Source organism: Ptychodera flava, chromosome 18 (assembly GCF_041260155.1).
Source record: "Ptychodera flava strain L36383 chromosome 18, AS_Pfla_20210202, whole genome shotgun sequence".
In the NCBI taxonomy this organism is placed as follows: domain Eukaryota; kingdom Metazoa; phylum Hemichordata; class Enteropneusta; family Ptychoderidae; genus Ptychodera; species Ptychodera flava.
The window spans coordinates 6,046,635-6,066,876 of NC_091945.1; the positions used below are offsets into that span (position 1 = coordinate 6,046,635).

General features: G+C 36.4%; 1 protein-coding gene across 7 annotated transcripts in view; it reads right to left on the reverse strand.

The window, feature by feature from the left end:
* The window catches only part of LOC139116714 (TBC1 domain family member 5-like), a 103,031-nt gene that overhangs the window by 70,950 nt on the left and 11,839 nt on the right, over positions 1–20,242 (reverse strand). For 4 of the 7 annotated variants that reach the window (XM_070679318.1, XM_070679315.1, XM_070679316.1 and 1 more), the window contains exon 2: positions 6,354–6,593. Coding sequence is in view for 3 of the 7 variants with exons in the window: in XM_070679313.1 (XP_070535414.1) it covers positions 6,532–6,593 (62 nt within the window). In the remaining 4 variants the exon portion in view is untranslated. The remainder of the gene's footprint in view (positions 1–6,353; positions 6,594–20,242) is intronic. The other 3 variants (XM_070679314.1, XM_070679313.1, XM_070679312.1) reach the window with 1 other exon arrangement.

Here is a 20,242-nt window from a genome sequence, read left to right on the forward strand (position 1 = left end):
CTCAAATTTACACCTGTATAGTGTATCAATACTTTATTGCTTTGCCTATAGGTTGCCACCAAAAACCAAACTGTTAGTGTAAAGCCAATACTGTATGTGAATATGTAAATGTTAGTCAGGTGAACTGCACAGATTAGCTATTGCACCAGTATAGGTTTTTGGTGACATGACTCACTTCTCAGACACTGAAGTTTAACAACATCAGTTTTAGAAAGTTTCTAATACTGTAACTTTTCTCTGAAGATGATAGAAAAAATTCCCACTCAAGAATCAAAGTTTTGAAGAATGTAATTTCCTACAATGAACTACCGATACATTACGACTGCGACAGAACAAGATTTTCTGTGAGTGCCTTCTGTGACACCAAATCTGCACATCAATACTGTGTTAGTTTACCGGAGTTGTTGAGTTTCTTTCGAAATCTGACAATTTTTCTGTAAAGATGACAAACGAGAACCCCAGTTTTGAGATTCAAGGGGTAAGGTGTCCTCAAATTACCACCTCTCCATCAAAACTTTTATTGCTTCACAAATAACCGGATACACCCCCATGTCTGTACACATTATCAAAGCAAATACCGTATATCTGTCATTACAATGATATCAGCTAGCAAGCTGTTTACAATTCTATATCACAAACAGAGGAGCTTTCAAGTGGTTTCTTAAAGATACCACCGGCACACTCAATGATGCTGGAAAAAACAACTTTTTGACTGTAGGCATGTCCTACCCTAGAAAAAGGAGCTAGCTATGCCAAAGGAAGCTTTGGAATGTTTTCTTTTGCATTCAAGAATAAAAATATATTGTTACTTCTGCTTGATATTGGAAAGTTTTATTTATACTACCAGCTAGAATGCTGTTTACATTTCTATAAGATGAACCTAGGAGCTTTTAAAAAGTTTCTAAAGATATTACATTCAAATAATTCTCAGAAAACTTTTTGGCTGTAGGCAAAGTGAACCTAGAAAAACAAGATCCTAAAGGGACAGTCCTTAGAACCTGGTTTTCACATCAGTTTTGTTGACATTAAGCATTAGTCCTCGGTTTTCCAGTGAAATTTTTATCAAATTAGTCACTTTGCTTTCAGATAAAGCTGACAAAACTTTGCTCAGATTTACTGAAGGAAAGTTGAAAATCTTTTCCTCTGTAATCAAGAATAACAAGATTGCTTATAACCCTAGTTTTCACATCAGAAAAGCAAATAATTTCAAATTTACTGTAACAAAATCCAAATGGCTGCCATTCCTTTGTTAAGTGTTTGGCAGAATATTAAATTTTCATTTGTCACCAGTACAAGACACAAGACAGTAACTTACAAGAAACCAATTTAACATAAATGTAAAGCTCTTGTGAAACATGAAATTTTAGCACAATCAGTTTTGATCCATGAAAGAAAGGTGTGATTCCGTCAATATTAGAAATTCCTTATATCATTAGCAAACTAATGGTAGCCATTTTGAATTTCAAATATTGATAAATTTCAGGTCCTTTGTTTCTTTACCAAACTTGACCCCTGATTTTTATTCTTGATTTGGTGAATGCATGTTCAAAAGTTTCATTCAGGAAAGTTTGAGTAAAAGTTTCTGTCTTACAGTTTAAAGGAGAATGCTACAGTATCTCAATCTGTTTATACTGCAACTTTGTTTGATATGGCCAGCTGTACCATTTCCCTTTTACGATGCTGTAGCATTTACACTAACTACTGGTGGACTTTCAGATAAACAACATGTTGACTGCATTTTTAAGTTATTTTCTCACATCAGATTATCAGAATTAGAATTCACATCAATGGTATTTACTTTCTTTGCCATTGAGAGGATAACCATCCAGCTATTAGTAGAGAACAAGTTTGTCAAATTACTGCAAATGACTGTTGTAGAACTTTTCCTGGCATGACTGTCTTCTCTGAAAGAAAAGTTCTATACCAACACCATGTTAACCTTTTTTCTGAAATCTGTGACTTTCAAAAGCGAACAATTTTGTTTGTCACAGAATGTGACAGAGGACATTCCTAGTTCTGAGTGTCAAAGTGTTTAGTGGTCTTATCACATAATACCCCTATGTCTAAACTTTTATTGCTCCTCCAATAAGTTCCCGCCAAAAATCTGGACTGCTGGCAAGGAGCCAAGACTGCACAGATACAGCCCTGATATTGTGAAACCAAATTTCTGTCATCACATTGCTACCAGCCAGCAAAGTTCTTTACAGTCTACAGCCTGATTGGTGAACCAAGGTAATTTAAAGTAGGTTTGTGAAATATTCCATTCAACAACTCTTAGGAAGAAAATTTGTTGTCCTTTGGAAATTGAACCAAGGAAAAAAAGACAGGTCTTCAAACTTTGCTCACTCATGGACTTCAAAACCCCAATAGCTGCAAAATGTATGCATTATTTTCATGATTTTATTTTCAAACCAAAGTTGGTTCATGCAAATGTGCTAACTGAAGGGGGTATACCATAGATGTACCGGTGGGGGGGGGGATAACACCGTTTGCTGAATAATAGACCGTGCCTACGCATTTTAACTGGTTAAATTATAAACAGGTGCTGCACTCATAAAATGGCATCCCCGCAGAAAAGTACAAAAAAATGCAGTATTTCCTGCACATACACATCGTGATCATAAAAGAAAAAAGCATGATGACATTTACTTGAATGCATAACACAAGATTGCCAAAATTTTGTTGTTATCTTTATTTTCTCTGTCGCATACCGGTAGTTTTTGAAAATTGCGGGAAATCTCAAATGATATTAAAATGTTTGAATTTATATGCCACTTTCAGCACTTATGACAGTGTTATATACTTTTTTCTGTCGTTAATGGGTCTTATTCAAAGAAAGCTCTGGGAAAATAGGTGAGATATTTTTAGATCGGTTAAACACACATTCACAGCTAAGGGCTTTAAAATATCTTCTTTCATAATCAAGGATGACAATGTATGCCCACTGTGCAAATGTTTTGAAAAGAATAAGAAAGTTACCTAAAAGTTATGGATATTAAAATTCACAAGGTGGCCATTTATTTTGTCAACCCTTAGGGGAGATTAAATTTGTAATAATGACAAGGGCTAATTTATGAAAACTTATTATGATTTCCTCATCAAGATTAATGTGAATCAATATACCCCCGGTACGGTACAAGCTATGAATGAATGTCTGGCCATACACTTTACTAATGAGCAACTTTTTCCCCTTCAATTGACTACTATTGATGTTACCATTGATAATAATTAATGTTCCTGCAGCAAAGTCAATGAGCTATGGCCAGTAGATGGTAAAAATGCACGTTTCACATTGTTGAAGCTATCGTGCTATGGGGAGTTGTATGCCATTGTACATTATAGAACCCAAACGTGTAAGGCAAACGTGCATGACTAAACACTGTAAAAGTCTGCACGTTAGACATTTTAGACATGTTAGGTCCGTACACGTTGGGTTTGCACCATACACGATAGGTTTGCATGATTGGCATGATAGAAATTGGAGTCATGTGGAGAACCTAAAATGACGTACACGTTAGACATTTTAGACACGTTAGGTCCGTACACGTTAGGTTTGCACGATACACGATAGGTTTGCACGATTGGCATGATAGAAATTGGAGTCATGTGGAGAACCTAAAATGACGTACACGTTAGACATTTTAGACACGTTAGGTCCGTACACGTTAGGTTTGCACGATACACGATAGGTTTGCACGATTGGCATGATAGATTTTGACTCATGATGAAAACCTAAAATGACATGCACGTTAGACATTTTAGACACGTTAGGTCCGTACACGTTAGGTCTGCACGATACAAGATAGGTTTGCACGATTGGCATGATAGAGTTAGACCTTACCGTGTTTGTAGGCCATCAAGTGAATCTTGAGACATATCGTATAACGTGCCGACCTTAGATTTACGGAGCTAACGTGTCTAAAATGTCTAACGTATATGTCATTTTAGGTTGTCCACGAGTCAAAGTCTATCATGCCAATCGTGCAAACTTATCGTGTATCGTACATATACCTAACGAGTACGTATCTAACGTGTCTAAAATGTCTAACGTGTATGTCATTTTAGGGTCTCCAGATAAGTTGAATGGTACAGTCATGATATACACGTTAGACATTTTAGACACGTTAGGTCCGTACACGTTAGGTTTGCACCATACACGATAGGTTTGCACGATTGGCATGATAGATTTTGACTCATGATGAAAACCTAAAATGACATGCACGTTAGACATTTTAGACACGTTAGGTCAGTACACGTTAGGTTTGCACGATACACGATAGGTTTGCACGATTGGCATGATAGATTTTGACTCATGATGAAAACCTAACATGACATAGGCCTACACGTTAGACATTTTAGACACGTTAGGTCCCTACACGTTAGGTTTGCACGATACACAATAGGTTTGCACGATTGGCATGATAGATTTTGACTTACGATGAAAACCTAAAATGACATACACGTTAGACATTTTAGACACGTTAGGTCCGTACAGGTTAGGTCTGCACGATACAAGATAGGTTTGCACGATTGGCATGATAGAGTTAGAGACATATCGTATAACGTGCCGACCTAAGATTTACGGAGCTAACGTGTCTAAAATGTCTAACGTGTATGTCATTTTAGGTTGTCCACGAGTCAAAGTCTATCATGCCAATCGTGCAAACTTACAGTGTATCGTACATATACCTAACGAGTACGTATCTAACGTGTCTAAAATGTCTAACGTGTATGTAATTTTAGGGTCTCCAGTCATGATATACACGTTAGACATTTTAGACACGTTAGGTCCGTACACGTTAGGTTTGCACCATACACGATAGGTTTGCACGATTGGCATGATAGATTTTGACTCATGATGAAAACCTAAAATGACATGCACGTTAGACATTTTAGACACGTTAGGTCCGTACACGTTAGGCGTGCACGATACACGATAGGTTTGCACGATTGGCTTTTTTGGTCACGTTAGTTCCGACCTAACATGTCAAACATGCACTACTAAAATGTAAAAATGTCTAAAATGAAAAAATCCCGACTTCTGGCCATGGATGCAAAGTCAATGTGTTGAAGGTAAACTGCAAAAGTTTACATAAACTGGGAAGGATTATTTACCTCATTGGTCTGAATGATATGTTTTCTAAATCTATTAGTCAGGCAGTTTTTAAAGGAATCACACAAAGCTACAAAGCTCTGACAACAAGTTCCCATGATTCCTATGGATATTATACAAGTTTGCAATGGGACAGGTGTGGAGGGACAAACTGACCTTGTCCTCATTATGCAAAGTGCCCCATATCACAAAATGGTCTCTGACCTCTTCACACAGACTCCTAGAAAAATACTTCAATTTATTGCTGGCAAATCCTAAACCCACCCAACCTGAATTGAAAAGCAAACAACCTTTGAATACATGATCACAGGCTTGTTGCTGTCACATGGCTAATACAAAGTGTGGCTATCTCCAAGAATACGACACCACTGACATCAATTTTATTCAGTGGAACACCACAGGATGCAAAGTATTAGCCATGACCAGTCAGATATTTATTTAAAGTTAATCAAGATTTAAATTCAAGTTCAATGGTGATGTTTGCCGTCCTCAGCTACCTGGTTCCATTTTGTTATGTTGCTCAAGACAATGACTAAAAGAGGTCCTTGATGGCACATGTTGAGATGTAGACATGGTCACTTACAGTAAAAAAGTTTTACAATTAACACGGAGTTCTGCTGATTCATTGAAGTTCTGTAATCATTTAGATTGTTGATTTTTTTGACGGGTACTTTTATCATTTGGGAACTTTGTGTGTGTGTGTCTTTCATTCTGTCTTGTTTGTTTTGTTTGTTTTGTTCATTGGCTCCTTGCCAACAGACTTTTAGCTGGTAGAACTACAAATAAACTGAAACTGAAATTGACATCTGGGTCTTTGTAAATGTTGAGCTGGTACAGCGTACCTTATATTGTTGAAAAAGGACAGCTTATATATTCAGAGAGATACATGACTTTACATACCACTCCACTGATTTGTAACATTTCACCACACTTTCCATGATGGGACACGAAATTTTCTTAATTTTTTCCTCAAACTGTAACCCTTTCTTCAAACTGCATGTATGCCTGTATGTCTCATCATTCTCTGGAAAACACCAGGGTTTATCTAATTTTGCATTTCCAAAAGGTACAGTGGCATCCTATTCAAGTGCCTTTCCAGCTAAATTATTAATCCCCTAAAATACTAATATTTTCGAAAACAAATATTTTTCAAGCATTACTGACACAAATGCCAGAGTTTTGATAGATAGAACAAAAACTGAAGTGAAAATCACGATGCAAAAAATAAAACAAGTTTCACCTGTCATGCATCAGAAAGTAGTTCACCTTCACCAGAAGTACAGGTATCAAGGAAAGAAGATCAGGAATTCACTGGGAGAGTCGGCACAAAGATAGGGGTGAAACTCTCCTCCAGGATCCAAGCACGAGCAGTAGTTGCAATCCAGGCAGATGTAATTGTCAGACTATAAGTAACCTACGGTGTTCATCTTCAAAAGTTTTCGATAGGAAGTTGCATCATAACGTGTGACATACTTGGCATCTGCAAAAAGTAACAGGGAAAACAGTTTCTGTTAAAACACCAAGTCATCTTTTTTTTTCGGTGCATTTTGAATCTATGTTTTTGCTAAGTTTTAGCAGCATTGGGAACATTTTTGTTGTCTCCTAATAGGATTGCATTGATATTTTAAGGGGAACCCAGGAAACATAACAGGGGAACCCTTGAAAAATTTACCCAGATATCACCCTCAACAAAGACACTTTATAAAGAACCCAATTTTCAATTAATAGTACATTTAAACAGTAAAACAAAACCACAGTTAGCAATTCACAATGGAATTGATAAACAATGATGAAAGCATTCCGTTATATTTATTGTATTTCCTCCATATGGCTAATGCCATATGAAAAGTGAAGCTTATTCACAGAACAAGGCATTGACGCCGAACACATTGTCAGTCACATAGCGCCCTCTAGAGTGGCATCATATAAACTGTTTTGTTTTTGTACATCGTGTTTGTACACTTCCAACAGATATGGCAAGTTTTGATGACAGATTTATGGCATATTATCACACTATGTCAATAGACCTGTACTATCTTCAAACCAAACTAACAAACAGCTTGATGTGACAAGGAACCTAAAATGCTTATGTTAACAAACTGTGTTACAAGTCACTCTACAAAACCCATCACTACCTGTGTTTACAACAATCCAGTGTTTTTTGAAATAGTCCATCACCAAGCTTCACCTAATGGCATACAAATTTCACCTCTACAAAGTACATGGTAATCATATGTTTCTTATTTGGCAGGATATTTAAACAATAAACCACACAGTGATAGGTATACCCCAAGATATTGACAGTTCATGACATCCATATACAAGAGCGATAGCGAGTGCAATATGGAGCTAGTGCTTTTCAAAACGAGAGGTAGACCCTATCTTGAGGTGGTTTATTGCTGTTACATAATATTAACACTATTGATATTCTAGCATGAAATGCTATTATACTTTTCAAAGCTAGACTCAAATTATTTTACATGTCCCAACACATTTTGTGGGATTTTTTAAACACCAATATCATCAATATTTTTTTCCATCAACAAAGTAACTAGGTTGTAATAAGTATATATACAAAACTGGTGGTCAACTTGATCACTTGGCATTTTCATTAACAGTTCTGGCAAAACTAGAAAGTCTGTATATGAAATATGGTTTACTTTTACACAGAAGACAAACACCAGCATCATACAAATGTAGAAAAATTAACAGATAGCTTGACGACTCCTTTTCTGTATTGATGAATGGACATGCTGGGTTATGCAATCACACAACATTAATTATAATTATCAAATTCAACTTTGACATTTAAGAAATGGTTCTCATATCAACTATTTACTCCTTTGTTCTTCTTTGAGAGTTTTGCAAAGTTAATCTATATGTTTTGAGACAACACTGATAAAACAACCAGTACCTTTAACACTTCACATACACACACTCCTTCATCACCACCTTTGCTCTCATGTCTGACTCATCTACTTGCGTTAAATTCCTTACACTCTAGGTGTCCAAATACACACATTATAATTGAAAATGTACACAGCAGGACCCTAGTTGACCTTTCACCTTCTGACAAGACCCAAAATGACCTTTCACCTGTCTGAATGAACATGTCAACAGCATGACCTAAGCTGACTTTTTAAAAGAGGCCCTTGAGCATAGTAGTGTGACTAATTCTATATTTTTCACTTGTAATACACATTCCTAAACAAAACTGATTGCTTTCTGAGAGTAGTCTTTGCTTGAACAACTTACAGCTAAAATTGAAAATTTGGGGAAAAAGCATCATTATCTACTGATCAACCAGCTTTTATAACCTTAAATATTTCAATTTTAGTGAAAGTATATTATATAATTTCTTTTCATTTTTTTCAGTCCATATTATGAAGAGAATACACGTTCAAAATATCCAAGCATGGTGATGAAAAGTGGCTGAGCTTCACTAATTTAAATATCATATTAAATAGCGTAACACTTATTTTCTTTTCATACAAGGAAATTTGATCCTACCAAATACCTGATTATGATTTATCTCCATCATTTGCTCGTCTGGGCTTAAATGAGTTCTTGTTTACAGCAACAGTATTGTAATTTAAAAACATCATGTATATGTCTTCTTTAAACTAGCTGTGAATTAACATGAACTATGAAAAAACCAAAGGGTGATACGGTCATTGTCAAGTGTCAAGTTTAAGCACACACTACTCACAGCTAGGTGAACACTTTGACAGAGAAAATTTTCCATTACATACAATAAATTTTTGCCTGATACAAGAATTTATTACTTTATTTATTCTCTCAGTAAGTAGCAGTTAATAAACATTTGTCAACCACTCTTTTATCTACAAATCATTTCAATTTTTTGGCATAAAAATTTTCCACAGGAAAAAACTACATTCTATTACAATACAGAAATGGCAGCTGTTCAGGTTGTCATGACAAGGTTAGAGGTCATGACTTTGTGATTAGTCATACAGGGAGCAACCCAGTAAACTTTTGCAACTGAGGAGACTTCATTGATAAAGAAAGATTTTTATATTTTTTCTTCAGTTTATCAATTGGACTTTTCAGCACAGATTTATGTGCATTAGTGAATGCTTTATTATTACATCCAATCAACAGTTACCAAAGAATATACTTTTATGAACATTTACATATTTTCTCCTCCGTAAAATACATCTAAAGCCATCAACACATGAAGTAAGCATGGTGGTGTACCACTGAGAACCTGCCATAAACAAAAGCATTAAGCGGATGAAAAAACAAGACTCTGTTCCAAAATAGAGTTTATTTCTAAAACTTCGACGTTTCGATTCCACACAGGGAATCTTCATCAGGAATCTAAAAAACAACAAAATTACAGTAAATATGGGACTAGTAAAAACGAAAGAGAGCAACACTGGCGTAAAAACATTTATAAACTATTCGAAAAACTGAGTTGTTGGTTTATAAAAGGAACTATAGCTAAAACTCAATCTATACAGACGAGAAGAAAAAAGTTTTGAACTTACAATCAGAAGACGAGTGAACACATTATATTCACCACTAGAGGGCGACATTTACAATAATCCACTAGGACATCAAGCTGGCATAATTTGACAATGTCCTGTGATATCTTTTTACTTCACCAACTTCATTTCAATGCCCTGTCACTTTCTAAATGGAGTCTTCAATTGCACGGTAAAAGTTGACTCTAAACCTTTTAATAAGATACTCAGGATATTTTCACCCAGAAGCAAATGATGTGAAATAAACCAGTATCAACACATGTATTATGCAGAAATTGTTTGAGGCTTAGCAACATTCAGTTGATATCGACATGTATGTCATCATTTTGCTGATCCAGCTGTAATATTTATTTATTTCTGTTTATGGGTATTTGCATCATGAAAAATGTTTATTTATCTTATTCATTGATTATAGGATTTTAATACACGGACATCTTGTTCCGCCCTTCCTCCAGAATATATTTTTTGGACTAAGGATGGAAAAATATTAGTGAATAGGCAAAAAATTAGTTGTGGCCCATCGTCACGTCTGTACAACTTGGTTTTGTTAATAGCGTGATATAGTCTCACAAACTAGAGCAAGGTCTCTGCCTGAATAAGCACTTTTGGAAGTTCTATGTGGTCAGGGAATAAATAAGTTCACACCAGGTATATCCCCTTTGAGGCTCAGAAAATTTGTGATGGGAATTTAGCCAAGCAGAACAGCTGTCAACTTTTCCATTGTGCAATAAACAATGAACTCATTAATACTGGTAGGTTTGTATCTCTACACAGTAATTAAGGTAAGGTAGGATTGACCTCAGGGACAGTAATTCACACTCAACTTTGACAACACTAATTTTGATCTACCATTTGTAATTGTGGGTTTACAGAGTAAATAAAGTTCCTACTGGTTGATTTTGTGAAATCAAAGATTTGACTTTTACCTATATGAGTTTACACATGACTGGCAGCCATTTTGAATTTGAAGCACTGGTAAATATTGCACAAATTTGTTTCTCTAGTACCAAATTTTCCATGGTGACCCCTGATATTATTTTTTATTTCAAAAGGGAATGATTTTAAGTTTTCTCATGGAAAGTTTCCGCAAAAGTTAAAGTCTTTCTATTTTGAGATGCATATTCCCTCAATATTGTAGACTTTGTTCAAGCATAGATGACAGTCTACTTTCTACAATATTGCAATAAAAAGTTTTCTTTGACATTTAAACATAATATCAAAGGCCTGCATTTCAAGCTATGGTGTGACAGACTTTCATCTTTGAAATGACATTTTCCTCAGTCCATGAATGACACACTGTGACCGCAGTTTGACCTCACATCCCATTTAATCAATATTCATAGTTCACATTCAATGCCCATGCATCACTTTTCTTGATAAATCTTGTCAATTAGATTAAATTTCCACTGGTGTAGCTTTCACTGTCAAAATCAAAAACACACACTACATGAATCGAACAACTGTAAAGCCATGGAAAAGCATTGATGGCATCAGTGTATGTATGTGTTTGATGATGGTAATCTGAACAACATATCAGTTTAACACTGAACACCTTCACAAGGACACTCGTATGAAGGACATCATCTTTGACTTCAGACATTCCTCTGAACACAAAGCAAGATGTAAGCATCTTTAGCATAGCAGACAGGAATGCAATAGGGCTGTTGGCAAATGACATCATTGTTTTCTCATTAATATGCAAAAATAAATATTTGTCTGCAAATTTAGATTACATTATATTAAAAATTACGCATTCGAGAATGATGCCAATACAACTTAATTGGCAACTGCAGATGTTGCAATGAATACTGGGATAAGACATTTACAGCTCAGACTACAAGCTCCAACAGCCATGCACTGAGCACTGACAAAATCTATCTGCATTGCAAGCAGCAGTGTCTGATGTCATTGGCGTGCAGCCATATTTAGTAACAAACCTGTAACCATGAACAGCACTATTAACACATGGAAAGGACATGGTAGGTCACTGTGTACACATTCTTACAATTCTTACAGTCTAATCCAAAAGTTATTTCAGAATACGCCCATTTTGTATAATTTTTTGAATTTTTCACATTTTAAATAAAGTCTTCTGTTTCCAATGATGTTGAAACCATTTAAAATCCTGCTCATGACAAATGCTGGCAGTTTTTCAACATTCACTTAACGCACATGATACCTATAACAAATGTACAGTACATTAATGTTCACTCAGGACATGTTCAGCGTGTTGTACAAAACCATTTTTCAAAGTTCAGTTTTTCAGGTTAAGAAAAAAAATTATTTAAAACATCTCTGAACAAATTGCTTGAGAAGTTTTTTTAAACTCACGGTTGTTTAATTTTCAGCTTTTGAGTTTAACAAAGGGACTGTTTATAACAATGTCAAATGAAGAATTTTAGAACTGTGCAATATAATTACTATTACAATTTGAGGTGAACAAGGATGGTCAAAGTTGTCATGAGAATCTGTACAGACATTACTGCAGAGTCAGCATATTTACTCAATGATGACTTGCTAGTTTGCAAATGAGATTATTGAGAGTCTCTACCAGTCTGACACAGTGTTTTTGCTAAGGTTTGGGAATATTGGAAAAATGATTTAGGAACACAGGTAACATTGCTGCTGTCCCCTAATCTGATTGCATTGATATACCAAGGGGAACCCCGGTAAAATGACTGAGGAACCCCGGTAGCATTTACCTGCTTACTGCCCTCAGCAAAAACACTGTGACATCACCCTTTTACCACCAAGGTTTGAACTATTCCCATTGTTTCCTACGGTGAAGTTGGACCTCTACACAGACATATGGGGGTGAAAGGATATATATGATGATGGGATGAAATAAGACACACATCAAATTTTGTGCAGTTCTCCCTATATATCAACTACACTGCCAGCTACCCTCATGCTTAAACAGAAAATACCAAAATATCGCTGATCATTATGTTTATACTGGAACATTTATCATTGAAATCAAGCACCTAAGATGGTTGCCGATATTACTGGAACTGCTTGACACAAGTCAGCATAGGGTCAAAACAATATTTAATATGGAGAAACATTGAATCTTCGAGAGGAAGACCAACTCCACTGTCCACCAGCGATATTAACATACCAGTAGTGTCCATTTTAGTGCTTAAAATTCATTAAACTAAATTCATTAATTTTAAACAAAGTTTTGCATCGACACATCTGCCCCAAAAATTCAAGAACTCTAAGCTGAATCTGCAAAAAAAATTGGGCGATGGATCCAAAATGTTATTAACTTTACCTAATTTGTTATTTTAGTGTAGATTGAAACATGATTTTGTATGTGGGCAAAGCTTGTCGAAAGGTCATTGCACAATCAATCATACTGGAGTATTATCTTTTCACATTAACCTACATCCTGTTCAGTCTAGAAAATAATCATCACAGTTTACGTCTTGTCTGAAGCAATTATTTTCCAGCCTAACACACTAATGTAGTCAGGTATACGTTAATCTGAAGTCTTGCATGAAACCATCAAGTACATTTTGTTGAAAATCATGATTTTGCAAATGCAACACGAAAAGTATGAAGTCAAACTAAAAATATCAAAAAATTTAATCACACATGAGAAATTTTAGAACTACACAACACAACCACTGTAACAATAGGGCCGTTCACAGTTTACGTCACTGTTCTCTTATTAATATGCAAAAATAAATATTTGTCCGCATTTTCAGATAACGCTTTTGAAAATTACGCATGCAAGAACGACGAAAATACATCTCAGTGGGCGACTGCTAGTGTAACAATGAATACTATAAAACATATTAACGACTCTGAGTATTAACTGCAAAAACGGCCACGTATGCAACATTGATAAATTTGTCCGCATTTCAAGCTGCGTGTGCGATGTCGCGCGCGTACAGCTATATTTAGTAACAAACCTGTAACCGTGAACAGCGCTATTTACAGTGACACATGATGGGTGAAGTTGCCATGACAAAAACGTACATATATTATTGCTGAGTCAGCATATTTACTTCAACAATAACCCTTGTTAACTTGTCTATCAAGAAAATTAATCCTGTGAATGCCTTTCTGACATTTAAGTCTAAACTTAAAGGAAGAACTGCACTATAAAGTTGTATAGAACCCATACGACCAATGTAAAGATCGTATCCAAGGAAAATGGTTATAACATAGATGTCATAATGTATATCATAAAATTTAAATGTTGCAGCTATATTGACGTGACGCATCTAGATATCAAGCATAAAGTATACCATTTGTAAACAAGAAAGTTGCACAAAAGCAGTTCTGACAACTCTCCATATCCCTTCCTTTAATTTTATTGAAATGAAACAATAGAATTCTTTTCCTCCAAATCACCAGAAAATATCATTTCTACACTTTCATACACAAGTAAAGCGTGCACTTGTATTGCACAATTGTTAACATCTACCAACACACACATACTACTTTGTATCACTCAAATCAGATTCTATGCATTCTATCATTAAAACACTAGCAATCCATGAAGGTCTAATATCGGCCAAAGATGTTACAGAAAATTTGTTATTTTCCATTAATTTTTGTTCCGTTTTTTTTTATTTTCATTTTCCCTATAGAGTCTGGTACTGTACCTTCTCACCTCAGTAGCAAGTGGCACACGGAGAGGAAGATTTCTGATTTGCAAGGTGGTCAGACGTCACTGACTTTAAGTCAGTAACATCTGTAACTGGCACCTTCAACTCAACTGACTGAAAGTATCCAATGATATTCAAATCACAACATGCATTGAGATTAAGCAGAAAACTCACCAGCCATGGACAAAGCTATCCAACATATTACTTTCCAAAAATCGAAACAGCAGCTATTGATCTGGCATCAAAGTGTCGCACTGGAGATCCTATTGGTAAATTTTTCAGAGTAACATGTTGCAGAGATGTTAAGAACTCTGCCGTGAGGCAAATTTCAACATTCAGATTACCCTGGTCAGAACAGAAGAGGAATTCCAGAAATTCTGTCACTGAATTGGTCAAATTGCATTGCCTGTATGTCATTATTACATGTCATACAGTTTTATCCCATGATATACTGCAGCTCTCAAAGTACACGTTACCATGGTTTCTGAATATTAGTGCTGGTAAAATTCACAAACCTGCAGTGCCACTTTATCCAATTTATTTCCTCAAATTGTGAACAGATACGTTTGCTGTACACTAATTTCGAGGTTTGCCGGAGAGCATGCATCCACTTGTCAAATTAAAATTAGCTAATTTTGTTGTACGTTGTAAAAACAAACCTTAAATTTTCATTAGACCTCAACTGTGTCCATGATACTGAATTCATAGAGCTGACAAATTTTTAAACGCAAGTAAAATTCCTAACTGCACTGCGTCAATATTCAGTTCATTTCCTTTGCTGTATTACAATCTTTGTCTTATTTTGGTTATAACTAATTCTGTTTCTCTGGCTGTTAAAAACACAACAAGAAAACCAAAACAAACTAATCATCCCAACAAAGTTCTTGTAATCAAAAATACTATGAGTGTACAGGACTATTGATGGGAGAAAAAAATTGCGACAGAAATATTGATGTCCCCATACTTCCTAAACATCTGATGATATCTATGCAATCACAAGGTGTACTGGTAGATTTATTGCTCCATGTCACTCTCCATTATCCTCCATCATGGTAAGTGCCTTGCAGCGATGAATCTCTCAGTCTAATCATAGCGTTGCATTGCCGATGAGTTTGCAACTCTGATAGCCTCTTTAGAGTCTAGCCACAAGGCACAGCATAGACGCTATCAAGCTGCTTTGTTAGATACTACGGCAGAGCACAGACAGCTGGCCAACATCTCCGTATCTAGATACTTTCATTAACTGGGAATGAAACATGGTTTAAGACTGGCCTCTGAACTCTCAAGGGACTCTTTGCCTGACTGCTCATCTTGCAGATGACTCTATTTTCAACAATTAACCCCGGATGGATCAGTTGCACTGTAACAGGTCAATAATTAATGCATAATAACATACAACATTGATGACAGAGGCAATATTTGCAGAAAAGTTTGCAAAAATATTGTCAGATATTACTGACATTAGCCAAACTCAAAAATCATACAGACAGACAACAGATTTTTATGACCATTATGCAAATATACTATCATTTTTTACCCTAAAATTTGAAAAAGAGTTACTTCAATAAAAAAACTTAATAAATTCAGGTTTAGAAATTTTAAGACATTAAGACATGACAGATGCAAATTTAGCAATTCTATAAAATCTGTAATGCTGTGAAAAGGTAATTAATGACTTGATAATCAGTTATTTTAATGTGACAATGTTATAAACACTCAGCTGTTGCTTTAATCCCAGTTTAATTTTTATTGGCTCCCTACGGCCTTAATCAGGATCAAATTTCAAATGAAGGCTACTCTACGAGTAAAATATATGTTTCAGGGCATGAAGGTCACAGAATTATTTTGAAAGGAAATTTCATCAAATTTTTTGTGTCAACCTCTGTTTACAACCATTCCATTAGAAAAGATCGTTCATACCAATTGCATAGAGACATTTGCCTATTGAATTCATTCTTAAAAAAAACATATTATTGACTGTAATATCACTATTGACAACTAACATACAGAAATATATCTGAACAGATACAAGTGGCTAAGAATCACATGTTATTTTCACAATATTCATAATTTACATAAATTATTACAGATTAAAATCAGTCTAACCTTCCTGTTTTTACACCTTAAAGCCCCAGTATTTGTAACTTTTAACCTTTTTTTATGTTCGAAATTACATATTATTCTCTTACATCCATCGTGAAATGTTGTTCAGTAAAGAAATAAGCCAAATTTGTGCTCCTGTAGTGACATACAAACGCTAAATATTGCCCGATCGAGTTGGATTGCCGCGCGGGTTTGTTGACAATTTGTAGGCTGTGCACGTGATCGAGAACGCCGATACTGATGACATCATCAAGCCTGCAACACTCCTGGGGCCTTGCCATGCCACGCCACTGCCCGGGTAATCGCCCATGGTCGCCGGCTGAATGACCTGCGAATGGTTTTATTTTGTTCTTCTCCGTTCAACGTACTCTATGTAGTACGTACTGCTACTGTGTTTCAGAGGATATACGGATTATTCAAACTGCAGTCGGCAGTGCACCGATGCGCACCCTGCAGTTGGTCACTTAGAACTCCGGGTACCGATGTAAAATCAAGACGACACTATATACACTTGGCTCACTTCTGTAGGCAAATAGCTATCAAAATTGAGTAACTTGAAGTAATAAATTTCAGCTGATTGTCGCTTTAGCGGCAAGATGATTGCGAAATCGAAGCAACATAGTTTGGCAATGTATGGTAGGCTGTCGAATGCAGTGAACGCGATGGCCTTTGGCAGCAAGTAAGGGAACCGTCAGTATTTACGACCTGGGGGTCATTCAAAAATTGAAAGTTATAAGGGGGTGCTCAAAATGTTTTTTCTTTGTCTTACTCTGTCCTCAATGACATAATGATTAGTTGATTATATATATTTTACTCTGATACATATTAAATAAAAAGAAAATAAATACTCTCACAGTACAAATAAATATCAACTAGATGAAGCAAGGCAAAAACTACAAGTAGGTGCTACTACTATCAATACTTATTATGAAAGAGAAGATAGTGACGATGAGAATGATATCGTTGTTCATGTACGCAATGGCACGAGCGACATTAAAGATGAGGATAAACAGTGGTGATGATGATGTCACACAGTAGTTTTCTGCAGTCGTTACCAGGGTTGGAAGGAGAGGCTGGGTCATGGAGAAATGTTCTCGACAGATATCACTATAAGTGCACTGGATCTAGGACAAAACTGAACTGTTGTGAATTCATCCTTTATATTATCATAGAAATGTATATTTTATTTGACTTGAGTTCAACAACCATTTGGACATTTAACCATACCATAATGACATGCTACCCATCCAAATTTAACAATACTATATGGTCAGAGACTGCTTATTAGGTGAGCTTTTATATCTGCATATTATTACATGGGCTCAGGTAAGCCAAACTTTCTGTTAGAGAGGGGGTTACTCAAAGTCATCATGTTTGGCTGGGTTGGCTGACTCAAAATTTCGGAGTTTCTAATGTAATTCCTACGACCCCCAGATCGTAAATAATGACGACTCCCTAAACAGCTGTGAACGCCTGAGTCAGAACGATCGGGACCAGTATACGCACTGCTGTATCTCAGCGAAAATTTAGAAAAAAACAATGGCGCTACTGCTAAGAAATTTACAGACTCTTGGCTCTTGATGCATCAGTTACTGAGCTTTTATACTGGTAAAAAGGCATTCTGAATACAGCGGTAAATTTCCTCCCGAACGACAAAGGATAACACGCGGGCATTCTGCAATGGACGCTGTCAACTTTACCTTGCTGCAGGCCCCACACAAATCTCGGCCCGGCCCCGCTGCACTTGTGCAGTCCACTACCTCCATGTAGTACAGCCTTACAGGTCTAGTAGCTGGCCAAACACACAAAAAACAACGTCGCAGTGTAAAATCCGTAGGTCAGAACATCATAAATTTTCAGAACCAGTGATGTTTAAAAGTTTTGTATTGATCACTTCATTTAGGTTTATGTGAATGACTTTCTCATCGAGCTGCGTCTCTAATTGTCCCGGGCATTGTCCATACTAGCCCTGCGTACGATGCTGTGTGTTCCGCTACAGCTATTCGCCCCGTGAGCGGGGCGAATAGCTGTAGCGGAACACACAGCATCGTACGCAGGGCTATGTCCATACAAATTTGGGGCCTGCCTTAGCTCCCTCCGATCGTCTGTAGACTACAGCCAAACTCACAGTCCTGAGCAAATTGTACAGTTGTGAAAGTCAGATATTTATCATGAATTTTATACAAAAAATATATAAACAACAGAATCATACCAAGAGGTTAGTTTGCTGTCGGGCCGGGTGCGCAGGGGACGACTTTGCAGTGAGGCCGGGCTCTCTCTTGTGTTTGAACTTCCATCGCATCGCAGCTAGCCGATACTTGTTGTACTACTCATGGAGGTAGTATCTCTACTACCTCCATGTACTACTGTAGTCCTTGTGAGGATTATATACCCGTTACGTTCGATATTATTTTGAAATACTTTTAAATTTAATAAGTAAGACTTTTGTACTGCATTCAAGATATAATTTTTCCTTTCTGAGCGTTTTCAATCACGCCGTACGGCAACGATATGCGAAGTTGATAGGCTGTGTTTCCTGCAGCGTAGCCGGCCTGGCCGTACACAAAACTTCGTTTGAGCAGACGGAGCAGAATCAGTCCCGTCACAGTGGATAGAGGGACTGTGGTCCCGTCATTTATTTTCAACGAAATTTTCATTATACTCCATAATGGAAGAAACGACTAGTTCAATGATTACAATGGTGAAGTGCTGAATTTTTATTCATATATGTTTTTCTCTCTCAATTCATTCAGCAAACTTGATCTCCGTACCCATCGGTCACAACGTGCAGTGCCTTGCATGAAGCTTACAATCGACTGCCTCCGTCGTTAGTTTAGCTGTTCAAGACGTTTGTTTTCACGGCTCATTATAGTCGGAACAATCTGTAAACACTTACATATTTATATCTTTCCGGTATTTCACCCAACTTTCGCGCGTTTTTAGCTGAGTCTCCAGTTTCGATGGACCAGACCTTTTCGAAGAGCGTATGGTTTCTACGGACGCCACAGTAAAACTTGCGTAGATGTGGTTGAGCATGCGCGGTGGTGTGATTACGTTTCGTTTCGTGTGTCAACAAAGCTGACTTCTGGTCCGGACAAGAAGTCATTTTTCACTCCTTTTACTGTTAATCGTGAGGCGGGCTGGGCATGCAAACCATGCGATTCAGTATTAATTATGGTCTACTTTCACATACTGAGGATGTCATTTTAATCAAAAATATGAAAAAAATTGTTAAAAGTTACAAATACTGGGGCTTTAAAGGGACAAAGTCGGCCATTTTTCATGAATTTTGTTTGATGCAAGAAACTACTTATATTGTTTGACTTGTTGAAAGATACTGAATAATTGGGTGAGCATGCATATAATTGACCCTGGTTTAAACAAATTAAATGAAACCATAGCGAAAATGAATTAATAGCCATGACCATTTATAATTCATTTTCACTGCGGTTCCATGTATTGTGTCTAAAACCTGGGATCGAATATATGCTGCATGGTCACCCATTCATTATCTTTCAACATGTCAAACAATATAAGTAGTATCTCGTATCAAACAAAATTCATGAGAAATGGCCGACTTTGTCCCTTTCATAAATTATTCATCAATATTGGTGTATAACTTACGTGACAAAACCAATTATTTACTTCAAAATAACATGCAGTCAAAACTCAAACTTTCTGTACAAAAAGTTTAAACCATTCACTTTCATAATCAAAAGTAAAAATCAGGGGTCACCATGCAAATTTTGGTATCAGAGAAACAAATTCCAAAACATGTACCTTATTTAAAAAAATGGCCGCCATCCCTGTGTTAACTTTGTACAGAAAAATAAAATTTCCAGTTTTCACAAAAACTTTACTCCATAAGCTTCAAAATGAGGCCCTCACAGGTGTTTGAC